Source organism: Malurus melanocephalus, unplaced genomic scaffold (genome assembly GCF_030028575.1).
Source record: "Malurus melanocephalus ecotype Western Australia unplaced genomic scaffold, MMel_1.1 scaffold_620, whole genome shotgun sequence".
In the NCBI taxonomy this organism is placed as follows: Eukaryota; Metazoa; Chordata; class Aves; order Passeriformes; family Maluridae; genus Malurus; species Malurus melanocephalus.
In genome coordinates this window covers 351,945-367,242 of record NW_026623852.1, presented here as the reverse complement: position 1 = coordinate 367,242, position 15,298 = coordinate 351,945, and the positions used below count along the sequence as shown (strand labels likewise).

The 15,298-nt window shown below is 41.3% G+C and overlaps 1 protein-coding gene across 1 annotated transcript in view; it reads left to right on the top strand.

Moving 5' to 3' along the window:
• Window positions 1-576: 576 nt before the first annotated feature.
• The window catches only part of GLT1D1 (glycosyltransferase 1 domain containing 1), a gene marked incomplete at its 5' end in the record, with an annotated part of 20,194 nt that continues 5,472 nt past the window's right edge, over window positions 577-15,298 (top strand). The window contains 7 exons of the mRNA XM_057383287.1: window positions 577-640; window positions 1,731-1,787; window positions 6,652-6,747; window positions 7,817-7,866; window positions 9,965-10,008; window positions 10,423-10,543; window positions 13,356-13,454. Of these exons, the coding sequence (XP_057239270.1) occupies window positions 577-640; window positions 1,731-1,787; window positions 6,652-6,747; window positions 7,817-7,866; window positions 9,965-10,008; window positions 10,423-10,543; window positions 13,356-13,454 (531 nt within the window). The remainder of the gene's footprint in view (window positions 641-1,730; window positions 1,788-6,651; window positions 6,748-7,816; window positions 7,867-9,964; window positions 10,009-10,422; window positions 10,544-13,355; window positions 13,455-15,298) is intronic.

The window sequence follows — 15,298 nt, the reverse complement described above, 5'->3', positions numbered from 1 at the left end:
AATAACTAGCAGAGTAGCACTTCAGGAGTGATTTTGGAAGTGTAGTAATTACTTCTTTTACTGCAGCTATTTTAAAATAATTTACTTTGCAATTTTTATTTGTAAATGTTCTGCAATGACTACCAGTTGCCATTTTTCTTGTTTAGGCAACTCTGTATATTTGACAGCAGTTACTGAAACTGATATGTTTATAAATTTAATTATGGATAAATACACTGGTTTTTCAAACTGGTCTTTTAAGGCCAACAGTTTTTTGGGAACTAGAGCTGATTTTCAATTAAATAGTTGCAAACTGCTTCTATTCCAGGAAAATAGGATACAGAGACAAACTAAAAAATACATTTGTACCGACTTGGTAATTGTGTTAATTACAAAATGGGTTCATTGATACTGTAAATGGTCACAGTAAATGTAAATGACATTGCTGACCATTGGCTTTTGGTGTTACTTCATGTATCTCTCTGATAGTTTGATTTTTAATGGTGAAAAGAAAACCACACTGATGTGTGTTTTGTTACTTTAATTTTATTTTTTTTTTTTAATATAGAACAGGTATTTTGTGTTAAACTATGAAAGTTATTTTTCTTCTCCTTCTCTTTAAAGCCAGATTCCAGGAAGAAAATATATGTCCAGAGTCAAGGTGAGAGCTTTGAAATAGTGATGAGGAAATTCAATTTCTGTGATTCATGTGCTGGTGCTGGGTGTTTGTGTCTCTGCCTTCTCTGCCCCGACACATTTTGCTGCAGTGGGATGGGGTTTGAGCTCCTGCTCCCCTGCAGTTGGGATTTTTGCCACTGGCATTAATTGAGGCACTATTTCAGTCTCTCAGCCAACATTTTTCACTCATTTGGGGCTTTTTCAGAAGTTTTCCCGGGTTCCTTCCAGCAGGAATCTGAAGGGTTGGGTGACACAGAAGGCAACACCGAGATTTCCCCAAAGCCTACAGAATGTGGATGCTGAATAAGGATTTTCTGAAACCCCAAATTCCTTTAAATCCCCTAAACTGAATTCCCAACCCAAGCAAATTCCTCACCCTGGCTCCATCACTCAGGGAACACTCAGCTCAGTGCTTTGGGTGTGATTACTAAAGATCTTAATTTGATTGATTGAAAAATAACTGTGGATTCCACAGCTCATTCCATTTTGTGCGTTTCACTTTCAAAGAAAGAACATTCTTTTCAGAACTGCCCTGTTGAAATAACTCATTCTGAAGTCTGCTTAGCTCATATTTAGTCTACATTTAAGCCTCTTGTGAGTAATACTTAACTAAGAGATTAAATAAATTAATAAAACAGTTTCATTATTAAAATAATTAATCTTTAACGTAAGGCAAAACAAATACATTCATATTCAGGATCGGAATTAATATTTAATTTGTGTATAAATTTAATTCCGTTTATGTTCAGGGCTCTGGGTGTGTTTTGGAATGATGTGCTCCCTCAGATAACATTCTCATGGATATTTTTTATTCTCATGGATATTTTTAAAAGGCCAAATTCAGCATGGTTTTGCTGCTGCACAGGCTCAAACTCTGTGTGATTTTACAGAATTTCTGTGGGAGGGATGCCCAGGCAGCCTGGGGTGTGGAAAGCTGGAGATGGGAGCACTGTGCATGGAATTGGGTGTGTTTGGCTGAATTATGGCTCTTTCACTACAAAAACCCCTCAAGGACCACAGCTCAGCCCTCCAGAGAAAATTAAACACAGGATTCTCTTTTTTTTCCCTCACAGGAATTAAAACTACACCCAGTGAAACCTTTGACTGGTACACATTTCTACAGAATGCAGGTAAAACTCTATTTCTTTTTTTCCTGTGTTTACTGYATTTATTCCTAAGAGGTGTGAAGGRTGAAAGAAACTTAGAGTTTAACAAAATGTATGAAAAATGGCAGAAATCAATGGGGTTACTGTGGCTGGTGGAGTGCCAGGTTTGAGGTGTGCCCAGGGCAGCAGAAGTGATTCCAGTGGGTGTTCAGTGGTTTGGCCAATTCCTGAGCCTGCTGTGCTTTTTGGGTGCAGAGCTACTGAAAAACAGAAAACCTGGGGATGTTTTATTTTGCTCTGAGCCCATCTCTGCTCTCCCACATCCATGGCAGGTGACCTCATTCCAAGTCACCYGATCTTGGCAATGCTCAAATCGCTYCATCTTCCCCCAAAAGAATGATTKATAGGCCTTTTACCCCAGCAAAAATGTTCCAATATAATATTCATCAGTGTGATCTGTGATAGTACAGCTGTTCCCCGTGTTACAAATGAATCCTCACCAGTCAATGGCATTATCACATCAGGAAATGTGTGCCATTAGTCAAAGCCAGTGTCAATTTTAAATTGAGCACCGTGAGGTTATTTTGTTCTCACTAAATCACTGCACACAAGCACGGTGCCACTAAGATTAATAATTTTCTGAAGTGAAATGATTTGTCACTTGCTAGCACAGCCTTAGTGTTGATTTGATCTCTTGTCTGACCATTTCATGATTAAATGAGCAGTCAACAGCTTGAGGAGGGGGAAGCTCCCCCTAAAGTGAATTTCTAATATATTAGAGACAGTTTTTTGCCTAATGTGTGCTAATGCAGAAGTGCAAAATAATTCATAATGTCTGTTAAAAGCAAACTCAAATGCGACTCTAACATCTGTGCCTTATTAAATAATAACTTGGAAAGTGGCATCAGATTATTCAGGATTGTTTTTCTGGCTGTTTCATCTCGTTTCTCTGCTCAGCCCTGTGCCTGTGTCCATCTCTGGTGGCAGCCACCATTTCCACTTTTGTCAGTGTTACACATGGAGGCAGTTTTGCTGTCCCTTTGTGCTTTCCAGGGACTAATTAGGAGCTCCCACTGAATTGGCTTTGCAGGCATTTGCAGTTTCAAAGTGTTGGAAACTCTGCTGAACTCAGAGCACTGAGCAGAGAATGATCCAAAGCAGGAGCAGTTTAGCTCAGAACGATGTGTTTTGGCTGCTGTGGAATTGCACAGTGAAGTTACCTGGGGAGATTCTGAGTTTTTGTGCAGATAAAGCTGTCCAGTCTCCTTCAGCTCATGCCAATTTTGGGGTTTTTTTCAATACTTTTTTTTTCATGATGCTCTGATCAAACCAGGCTGAGATTTCCTCGCAGTCACACAGGGGAGAGTTTTGTCAGGTTCTGTTTGTGTCTGTAAAAGGTTTGAGTGTTCCAGGCTGCAAATTTAGGCTGTTCACTTTTCTAACTTTGAAACCCTTTTTAACCCTTTAAACCTTGTGACTTTTCTAACCCTTTAAATGTTGTGATGCTGAGGAACAAATGGCATTTGTAGTGAGCCACCTCCTTGTATTCTGGTGCTCAAAGAGCAGCAGATTTCTCATATCTGAAGGTGTTTAATGATTTTTTTTTTGGAGGGAGGTAATATTTCTCCAGATAAGTCTTGCCTGTACCTTCAGAAGAACCCCTGAACTTTGGTGAAATTCAGATTTCCCAGGGCAGAATGCAAACAAACAGCACACTGAATTCATTCGAGGCATCACTGTTCAACACCCTTGATGTTCAGGACAAATTACTCTTTAAAACAAAACAATCTTTAAAATGAAACAGGCTCTTCACAACACTTCCAGACTTTTTTTCCATAGAACAGATTTCTTATGAATATTCTTTGTACTGATTTTTTTTTTTTCAGTCATAGGAAACATTGCTCATGGTAGATGTGGCACCAATATATAAACAGCTTCTTGAAATTGGTGTAATGGCTTCAAAATGAATTTAATGGTGGTTTTAAGTGAGTGGCAGAGTGCACCAAATGAATTTTATGGTCGGAGATTTCCAGCCCCCAAATTTGAGTGGTGCTAAACCAAACCTTGAGGAGCCCCAGCTTTTTGTGCATTCCATTTGATGTAAATAGAAATTGCCTGCTGCAGGTGGGAGCAGTGCTCTGAAAGGTTTCTGTTGTGTTCTTATGGCTGCAGTACAATCTCGGTACAAAAATGATGGAATTGGTGTTTTTTTCACAGTCTGAGCAGCAGATTGAGAGTTGCAGAGGTGATGGTGCAGTGTTATTGCTATCTCCCAGCTGCAGCATTTTCACAGGCTGGCTAGTCAACATTTACTGCCTAAATCTACCAAAAAAAAAAAAAAAGGGCTTTTAAAGTTAATTTGCATTCTGGGTACCAGTCAGCTTCACAGTTTGTCCTCTGTGGATGAGAGACTGAGCAGCAGCAGTTAAACAGAGGGCTGAGGCAGGTTTGAGCACAGAATTCAGGGGAAGGACAACATTTGCACCTGTTTGGGACTGGGGCTGTTTCAGGGAGATTTGCTGTGTGTGGGTGTGCAGATCAGAGCAGATGATCTCAGTGTGTCCCTGTGCCTTCCTGGCAGGGATCTGCATCAAGGAGCAGAATTGGAACCCTGAGAGAGGCAGAGAGTTCAGCCTTGTGCTGGGAATGCACTGCCACATCAGTCAGTGACAAAGCTGAGCCTGGCCTGGTCCAAGAGCTCAGCTCAAAGCTGGGCAGAGCTCCCTGAGATCACAGACAGGCTCAGAGCCATCATTCCAGGATGAAAAACTCCTTTTGATATCAGTGCAGTGGGGCTGAGGCTCGTGGGATCCCCAGCAAACATTTAGGATGAAAATCCCCTTTTGATATCAGTGCAGTGGGGCTGAGGTTCCTGGAGTGCAGACCCCAACAAACATTTAGGATGAAAATCTCTGTTTGGTATCAGTGCAGTGGGGCTGAGGCTCGTGGGATCCCCAGCAAACATTTAGGATGAAAATCCCCTTTTGATATCAGGGCAGTGGGGCTGAGGATTGTGGGATCCCCAGCAAACATTTAGGATGAAAATCCCCTTTTGATATCAGGGCAGTGGGGCTGAGGCTCGTGGGGTGCAGACCCCAATAAACATCAGGGACCAGACCCCAACAAACATCAGGGATCATCTGATGAGAAAATGCAGATAACAAAGAAGTCTGCACCAATAAACTCACAAATCTTCATTTACCCAACATTTCAGATTGCTTTCAGGATCATGTGCTTGTTGCAGGGGCAAATAGAATATGCAATATGCTTTTGTGGTAGGATTGTTCTCCTCCTGTGTAATTTCTGCTTCACAACACAGCTATTTTCAGAGCTTGAGACGTTTACATAACCTGGCCTGACATAGGCAGGGCTTTACAGAGGTTTTATGTTTTCCTAAAGCTGTGCTGRGAAGAAAGACCCACTAAGAAAATTGTGCAGGTTTGTGCACTCATACAGCTGGCCATGGTAAAATTATATTATAGCAGCAATAAATTGTGTTCCCAAACTGATCTGAAACCACAGAGCTTTGCTGTTGTCTGATCTGTTAGAAATAATGAGGAACAGGGGAAGAAAGGATTGATTGAGAGTTTTGCAGCCTGATTTTTCTGGATTAGCAGCCTGTCCCTGGAAGTTTCCAGGTTCATTGAACTTCTCTTGTCTTCACAGACACATCAGCAATTATTCACTGTTGGGTGTGAACAGCAGAAAAAAAACACTTTGGATAAAGTTATTGCCTGCATTCCCCCTAATCTGTAAAAAACAAACTGCTTTGGGAAGTGAAAAGGCACAGGGATAAGTGTTAGGGATCTGTAAATTCTGAAATAAGGGCTGGTTGGGCTCAGAACTGTCACACCAGTGCCACCAGTGCCACCAGTCACAGTCACAGTCTGGGAAGGTGCTGATGCTGCCCTGGGGCTCCCCTGCAGCTGCAAATTTGGGTTCCTGGGGTTGTACAGATGGCTCAGGAAACAGCACAAACCCAAACTGGATCTGCCAGGAGCCTGCAAGAGCTGATGGATGATGTTCCTCCAGTGTGCAGAGAGATAAACTTAACAAAAACTGCGAATTGAAAGATTTAGAGTATCAAAGGTTCCTGCCAGGCTTGGACAAATTTCTCTCTTTCACACTCAAGGAAATAAAATCACCATCCTAGGGACTGAAATCTCAGCAATAAACCTGTGGGTCTCCTGCTCTAGCAGAGCAGTCAATACTTCCATGTGCTCAGGAGATGGAAAAATGAAATATTTTCAAGAGGAGTAAAAGACCTGCTGTGATTCAAAGCGTCCAGAAAAGAAAATAAGGTTATTTCCCCTCACCATCTCATCAGGGCTTGGATTTTGTTCCAGAACAAAGCCAAAAATGGGTGAATAAGCCCCAATAATGTGGATTTGGTGTTGTTCTCTGAAGGTCTGTGGAACACAACAGTGAACCTGAAATCAGGGGTTGGAAAATTAATTTTTAAATCTCCTTCTTTACCTCTCAGCAAACTAATGCTTGGTATTACTCACTCGAGGCCTGCAGCTCTCAGTGAGATTAAAGATTTGCAGGAATACATTTATTTTTATTGTGCAGCTGTGACTGCTGGTTTTTTTTGGTTTTTTTTCCTGCTAGTACCTGGAGGGATGGAGTTAAACAAATCTACACTTCCAAAATCTCTTTAGATAACACTTGTACCTATTCCTGCCTTTCTTAGGAAAACAATTTCTTTGCTGATGCTTCAGCAATTATTTGGGTTTTTGTTCTGTGATAATTTTTCACAATCCACCCTTCAATGCTTTTCCCACTGTAGTTGCTCATTCATGGAACAGTTTGGAGTGTTCACCTTTTTTATCTGCATTAATGAATTAATTTTATTTCTCTAATTAATTTTATTTATTTAATTTCTCAGACATTCCCACAGACACAGACAATTTGCATCTGTTTCTTCTGGTGTGTGGACTTCGAAGAGTCAAGGACCCTCTGTATTTAGTGGAAGTTTTCTCAGGTAAGTCGTGGCTATTTGAATATTCTTGTTCTGTCACTCAGTGCCTTCCTTTAATGTTTATGAGTTTGGCATGAGCTGTTTTATTCATTGCAGAGAACGTCATGGTGTATTTACATTTGAAAAAGGGAATTGTTATGTAACCATTGAAGTGCTCACCACATTCTGTCTTTGCCACATCTTCCCCATCCTGCTGGGAATAACAGAGCCTTCAAATCAAAGCAATATCTGATGCTTTTCCTTGCTGAGAAAACTGTTTTGCTGTTACATGCAATATTGATGGAAGACAAAAGAAAAGATCACCTCCTTCAAAATAACTTTTTTTCTGTGGCTGTTACATTGATTTGCATTTGTGCTAATTAATGCTATTGAAATTGGAAGTGAATTTTACCCCCCATTGTTCAGGCTCAGTGCTCAAACCAGGCTGAGATTTCCTCACAGTCACACAGGGGAGAGTTTTGTCAGGTTCTGTTTGTGTCTGTAAAAGGTTTGAGTATTCCAGGTTGGAAATTCAGGCTGCACTGTTCACTTTTCTAACTTGGAAACCCTTTTTAACCCTTTAAACCTTGTGGCTTTTCTAACCCTTTAAACCTTGTGGCTTTTCTAACCCTTTAAACCTTGTGATGCTGAGTTTGTAGTGAGCCACCTGGTTGTATTCTGGTGCTCAAAGAGCAGCAGATTTCTCATTAATTACTCCCATAATTGAGTAATCACTGCAATGGCTGCAGTCACTTCCCYGTGCTCCTTTACAGGAAAATATTGGAGTGATTCTGGCGTGGTGGCAGTCACAGCATTGCACAGAGCATTGTCCTCTGGAGTGATTCAAAATTAATGTCTGGGCTTAGTTAAATCACCCTCGAGTCAGAAGAGATTGTGTGGAGCAGAAAGGCTAAATACTGAATTTCAGATATGTAATTTTGGAGTTCTGAGGAGTAAAGTGAGGGATCTGGTGCACATTTGGTCTGTTAAAGAGCAATACAATATTTGTCTAATTCTTCAATCATTGAGCTATTCACATTGATTTAAAAAAATAATGTTTTTGATTAATAAAAAAGTTCCTCCTCTGTTTCAGACTGGCACAGGAAGGATCCCAGTGTCCATCTGGGCATCATTGGGCCTGCAGTAAGTTGCTGTTGTAATTTTTATCTTTAAATGGTTCCATTTACCTGCAGATAGCACAGATCTGTTCCAAACAGAAGCTAAGGCAGAGGATTTTTGTTAAGGACATGAGGTGCAACCTGGAAGTTCTAAAGGCTGTTCAAACACATCTGAATTGAGGAAGGGGAGGTGATTCCAGAGTTCTGCTGTCAGTAAAGGAYTCCTCACTCAGCACTGTCATTACACCTTTGGGATTTTAGACACTCACAAACTGCTAAAAATGCAAACAAAATATTAGAAAGGCCTGTTTCAACAGGAAAAACTTCAAAATGGGCCTATGGAATATTTTGAAAGGCAGCATTTGCCATCTGGAAGAACTGCTTTCCACAGGCATTGCTAATGAGGGTTTTTAACATTATGAAGGTGATTTAGGTGCTCTTATCCCTATTCTGACATCTTTTGTTCACATGGAGGATTTGTTCCATTCCACCTGGACTTTGATGCCATTTCTGGAGTCTCAATTCACACACAATTCACAATTAACAGTTGTCAGCAGGTGCAAAATGACGTTCAGGTTCTGTCTGACACCAGCAGCAAGGACAGAGCTTGGGCTGACAGAGGAAACCTCTCAATTTTGTAAATTCAGAATCTCAGCTCACTAAAGCCTGGCATAAATTGAGATTTTTATGTGTCCTCATCTCAGAATTATCTTCAATTGGTATCTCTGTCCTGATTGTTCTCTCCAAAGTTCCCAAAGCAGGTGCAGGGCTTTGGAGGAGGAAATCAGAGTTCTCCACGCAGAAGGTGGAAAAGGCACTTTTTTTTGCAAATTTTGGGATTTAGGATTTCATTGTTAAAGCCATTTATAAGTTTTTATCTGTTTTTCTCTCCAAATACACAGAATGATTTGGGGGTGAACTGGTGTGGAAGGCAGCTCAGGTRTCATGAAAGCTGTGCTTTGCAAGCAGAGGATGCACTTGCAGCCTCCAGTGAGGATTTGAAACATTTTAAATTTGCTTCACTTTTTCATAAGCTAACATCTTTACAGACCAGAAATAACCCCGTGGCARTGCACAGGCTGGATCAAGGGCTGAACCTCCTTAAAACATTTTAGAGCATTTTTCTCTCATAGAACTAAAATATTGCTAAAGGAAAAAACCACATCTCAGCTCTATCAGTATTTAGCTGTGCTTTTCTTATTCATGTTGCTTCTCAAACCACMAAAATCTTCAGAAAATCAGTGCCACCATCTATGAAGCATGTAATTTTTATTGTGAATATTAAAAGCCCATACAGTAAGATTATATTAATTAAGAGGAGARAGAACAAAGGCCCACACTCTATTTTCTGCTTTGCTCCCATAAGATTATATATTTGCTGCCATGAGATTATATATTATTTTCTATGCAGGATTGTCTCAAATGGGGCAATTGAGGTAATGGGGCAGGATTGGGGCCTGTGTTATGTAAAATWTTCAGCGTTTGTCTCCACTTCCAGTCTGCCTTTTGTTCATTTCTATAATGAAATTGGGAACAACAGCTAATTTTCAGCAGCTCCATATGCCAAGAATAGGAGCTTATGAAACCTTAGAAAAAGTTAAGGCGACAAAAGTTTGAATTTTTGTTTAAAGTGTTCAGAGCAGGTTCTGCTGAACCTCTCAGAGTTCATTTTATGGTTTTTAACCATGTAGAGAGCACAGAACATTGTTCCATCAGACAAACACTGTCATGTGGGGTCACAGGGATTCCCTTCACAGTGGTGCTGCCAAAACCTCAGAACCCGAGGGAGGAACTCAGCAAATCCTCCCTGTCCACACTGGAAATCTTTGCAGATTCCTCAAACTCTTTGCTCTTAGCACTCTGGGTGATTGGGACAGAATTTTAAACCTAAATTTTAAACCTGTCCTGGGTCACTGCTGTCCCCTGTGCCTGCCCCTCWCTCTCACACCAGTTGTCACCAGCATTTTAAACAAAACCACTGAGCAGCAGATCTGTGGTACAATTTTAAAGCTCAGCATTTAAATATTGTAGTTAAAAAATGTGCTAAACCTGATTTTTCTCCTCTGGGTGTGTTCAGACACGCTGCAGTGCTGCCCCTGACCTGTGTGTGTGCTCCTTTRCAGGTTGATCCTCTTTTTACCAGTGAAGTTAAGGAGAAGGTGAAAAGGTGAGGAGTTGATGTTAAATCTTCTATCTGCTGAATCCTCTCTATCCCAATGAATATCCATGCCCAGTTCCTGTGGGACTGACAGACTTGTGGGATTTATCTGGCATGGAACCTCAGACCAGGTGTTCCAAACATTTGAACTTTTACAATGACCACTATGTTCATGTTTTGTGTTAAATCACATCTGATTTGCTCTGATTTATGTTTATTATCCATGGAATCATGGAATAGATGTGGGATCACCCAGTTCCACCCTCCCTGCCATGGGAACATCCCCAACCCAGCCTGGTTTGTGCACCCCCAGTTTCTCTGGAGCCTGTTCCATGCCTGCCCCTCCCAGAAAGCAATTTTATCCTTTTCTGGGGTGTTTTCCTGGTTTTTGTCATGCTGACTCTCCCCTGTTTGTGCTTTCAGGGCTCCTGGAGTGCATTTGCTGCCCGAGCTGCCCCAGGCTGAGCTCCACGCTGCTCTCAGGAGATGCTTTGCTGTGRTCAACAGCTCCATCTCAGAGGGGATGTCTGCTGCCATCCTGGAGGTAATTCCACCTTTTTGGGAGGGTTCAGTGAATCTGACATCACCTTTGACCCCTGGAAATGTGCTAATCAACACATTATCAACATTAATGTCCCTACTTCACTCCCCAGTGAAGACAAAACTAAAATATTTCTTTTTTGCAAGTGTTAGCAATTAAGTTTTTCTTCCCTTGCACTGGCAGTTTTTTACAATTTGTCTATTTATTTTTAAAGGACAGAATGTAATTTTATCAATCCTGATAAATTAACAATACAGACCTGAGCTGSAGAAATCATTCTGATTTACTGGGGTTGTCACATTGCTTGGATTCAACACCCACTTCCTTCTAATGTTGCTAGAATGGACTTTCATTTATTTTTGCACCCTTTCAAAAAGCAATCTAAGAGCTGTATTTGGTTATTTAATTCTGAAATGATTAATGAATGAATGACACGCTCAGTTAATTCTTTTGCCATCAGTATTGAAAATTAATAACCAGTTTTATTTCATAGCTGTCAGASTAGGGCACTGCTTAGTTTTAAATGCTTTCTCAGAAAAAAAAAATAAGTGTACTGGAGGTGGAAGTTCTGTGGGCAAATGCCTTTTCTGTTCCATTTATGTTGGTGGGTGCTGAATGTTGGCTCATTGTGGTCTCAGATTCGTGTTATGAACATTTCTGCTTCTAAGGAGTTGCATTTCCAGCATTTCCACACATCTGAAAGTCCTCAGAAAGTAAAAGCTCAGTGAGCATGGTGAGAATTGGGAAGGTCAGGTGCTGGAGAGGCAGCAAATGTGTCTTTGCCAAATCCCCAAATGGCAGCTCAGAGGTGGCAGCAGCTGGTGACAGTGACAGGAGTGCCAGATGAGGTGATTTGTGTGCTGGGATGGAGTTGTGTCACCTCCTCCTCACCAGCTCCACGTCCCCTCAGGGCTGATCGTGGAATAGTTGAGTAAAAATCCCCCAAATTCATTTCCAGAGTGTTGGGGTGAGGCAGGAACAGAGCAAAGCAGGGACAGCACCTGGGAGCAGTGTCCCAGTGACACACAGGGACACAGAACCCACAGGAGCAGTGTCCCTGTGACACACAGGGACACAGAACCCACAGCAGCAGTGTCCCTGTGACACACAGGGACACACAGGGACACAGAACCCACAGGAGCAGTGTCCCAGTGACACACAGGGACATGGAACCTGCAGGAGCTCAGACTCTGCTAAAAAATGAGGCAGAAAAATGTGCATGGAAATCTGCTGGTCCAGGCTGAGACAGCAGGCTCCAGTTTGGAAATGCAGCTCTCATGGTCTTCAGAGTGCAACACCGAGCAAGGTCATGAATCTGTAAACAGTGTTWARAATGAGATAAATATATAATRGATAAATGAGATAAATATATWATRGATAAATGAGATAAATATATAATGGATAAATGAGATAAATATATAATCACTTCTATTTCAACCTGCCTAAAGGTAGGACAGGGCTGGAAGCCATAATTAATTACTGTGTCAGATGGTTCTGATATGGCTGAGGTTTTACAGCAACTGATCTGCTTTCTGTTTGGTGTCTGAGGAAGAGAAAACAAACATTATAGCAAACATTAAAAATGCACAGCTCCTCCAAGAGCTCAGGAGTTGTGCACATTCCTGGGCACGTGATGGAAGTTTGTGTTCCTGGATTCCTGCAAAGAACAAGGTTTGGGCTCCAGCACTATTTAAYTTCTTCTGTGCTCTCAAGAATATCCCAACTGTGGTCAAAATCATTGGATTGTTGGGCTTTTCCTAAAAAGAAGCCAATTAAAAAGCCCAAAACATTGCAGAAAAGGAATTTGGACAGACTCTGTTGTGCTGTAAGGTAAAATCCAGTCTTGGCCAACAAGTGAAGCACAGGCTCAGCAGTTTGGAATAAAAGCCATAACAAATTATGAAAATAAAAACTAAAGGTGAAGGGGATGTGGTAAAGCAGTGAAACTGAGTGCCACCCAAAAGATGCATGGGTTAGAGGGAAGAAAATGAGGGACAGTGCAGAAAATAAAGGAGTAAATGAAGGCTGTATTTGCTGTCCAAGCCTGGTGCTGCTGGGCAGGGATGCTGAGTGGGGAAGATGCTCCCACAGCTTCAATTTACACCCTGAATCCTTCTGCAAGAGCACTAAAACACATCTGCAGTCCCAATAATGGAACAAAACAGATGGCCAATGGCCTGCAATGTTGSTTTGTGCTATTATTCCTGGAGCACAGGTCAGTAAATTATACATATTCTCAACAATGCAAATGATTCTTTTTACTGCTTAAAAATAGACTAAGTATCTAAATTAAATCCAAAGCCACTTTGTGCAGTAATTATTTACAGCCCAATCCATTTGGTTGAGGCCAGTGCTATCRAGGCAATGCTGCATCCAAAGGATTTGGCCATCTGCTCTGTCTTCAGCAGCTATAATTCACTGGTACCTCTGCATTTTGGGGCCTTGAAGGTTTTCTTGTGTAGCAGCTCCTGCCCTGCAAGTCTGGGAGACAGAACAAATGTCCTTCCCTTCAGAGTTGRGAAATTACAGAAAATTAAATATAAACTTAGTGCTCTGCTTCAATCAATCCTTTTCAAAAGCAGTGAGTGAATAAACCCTGGCATTCAGAGTTACAGAATAACAGAAATACAAACAAATATTTCAAAGGAGTTCTGTTTAGATCACCTTAGACATGGTATTTTTAAATTTAAAAACTGGAGAGGTGGGAAAGCAGTTTAGGCTGTTGTTTGTTTCTACTTTTCCTATTAAAATTGATGTTGTTAACACCTCAAAATCCACGAATTCTTATAAATTATTATTTTTTCTATTCCTCTAGGCAATGGATATGGAGGTCCCAGTGCTGGCAAGGAACATTCCTGGCAATGCAGCAATAATCATCCATCAGGAGACAGGTCTGCTGTTCTCAAATCCCCAGGTGAGAACACCCCAGACCCTCTGCCCTTTTAGGATTGGGTTTATTTTCCACTCCAGGCTGGCTCTGTCTGTTCCCTTGRCTTTTCCCCTGATAATTTTTGCTCAGATTGCTGTTTGGAGCTGTGCAGTTCAGGGATCTCATCCTAGGTGTCAGCCTTGCTGAATGTTTGAGCTGTTCCCTGGGGTGAAGGATCCATCCCTGATCCATCCCTGAACCCTTCCAGGGATCCCTGGATGGGGCTCATTTCCCTTCCAGTGACACCTGAACAAGCACTGGTTTCACCCAAATTAGAGCTACCAAAAGAGAGTGAGCTCGAGTTTCAGATGACACATTTTCTGTCATTTCTGTAAAGTATTTTTAGATGCAAGATATTGCTCAGTCAGAGAAATTAATGACTAAAATTAAGTCAAGTGTTCAGATTGAAGTCTCAGGGAAGTTAAATGAGAAAGGGGAGAGAGGGARCACTTCCCATATTTAAATACTGGAAACTTTCATTTCAGCATATTTTCCCTGTGTTAGGGCTTTGCTGTTACATATTCATGGGTGCTGTGGAAAATGATTCTCAGAAAATTATTCCCTCAGAGTTTTATCCGATTCAAGATTAAAAAACCCTATTAGAATAGACCATTTGATAATTTTGCAAAGTTGAAAACGYACCTTATTTATTTACTTTGTGGAGTGTGTGATTAATGCATCCTATCAAGTTGTGTTGCAGGAAGGTCAATCCTTTTGGTTGGTTTTGAAGGGGTTTTTTTTGATTGAAAAACTCTTGCAATTCAGGCGTGGTTTTGTTTGTTTGTTTGTTTGTGGAATATTCAATTTTTCAAGTGGTTTCTACAAGAAGATATTTCTTTGATAAGTTCTGTTTGAGTATTCCCTGCAAAAAGCCCCATAAAGTCCTCCCAAATTCCAGGGGTCACAATCCTGTGGTTGTGAAGGTTCAGGCTGGATCACAGCTCAGGAGAAGAATGCATTTTTTATATTTATATAAAATATATATATATAAATATTATATATATATATATATAAATATATTTTTATATTCTTTCTGCTCTGAGGAGGGAAAGCTTTGCAGTGCTTTAGATATGAGAGTTGTGCCTGCYCTCTTGGAAAGCCAAATTAGAGGGATATTAATGAGCATTATGCAACGAGAATTGTGTTAAATTGTGAGTGCTGTTGGCTCTCYTCTTCCATCCTTGCTGGAAGAGAGCTTTTGTGTCTTACAGGAAAGTAGGAAATGTTGTGTCTAATTGTAGCCATCCTTAGCAGTTTGCATTTGGCTGGAAATGGCAAAATCCCTGCCAGTCCCTGGAGCAGCACTCAGGGGGAAACAGTTAATCTGGAACGTTTTGTTCCTGACCCTCCATCATTTGTGCACWTCACTGTGCACTTTGCTTTTAAATCATGGTTTGATCCTGCTGCTGCTGGAATTTGCAAGTTTATGGAATATTTGACACTGAGTTAATGGGACTTGAAATAAAAAAATAAAATAAATAAAGGTAAGAGATAAGAATGGGGCAATAAATAATGCAAAACTGTGTTAGAAGGGAAGACACAAAGAGTTACTGAGCGTGCTGAGCTGGAAAGTTGTGTGTTCAGTGACTGTAAAAGCTCATGAAGGACCTGAGAGAGGAGGAAAATGAACTCCAGGGTGCAGCCCCAGGCTGGGCAGTGCCATCCCCTGTGTCCCTTAGGGCAGTGCCATCCCCTCTGTCCCCATGGGGCAGTGCCATCCCCTCTGTCCCCATGGGGCAGTGCCATCCCCTCTGTCCCTTAGGGCAGTGCCATCCCCTCTGTCCCTTAGGGCAGTGCCATCCCCTGTGTCCCTTAGGGCAGTGCCATCC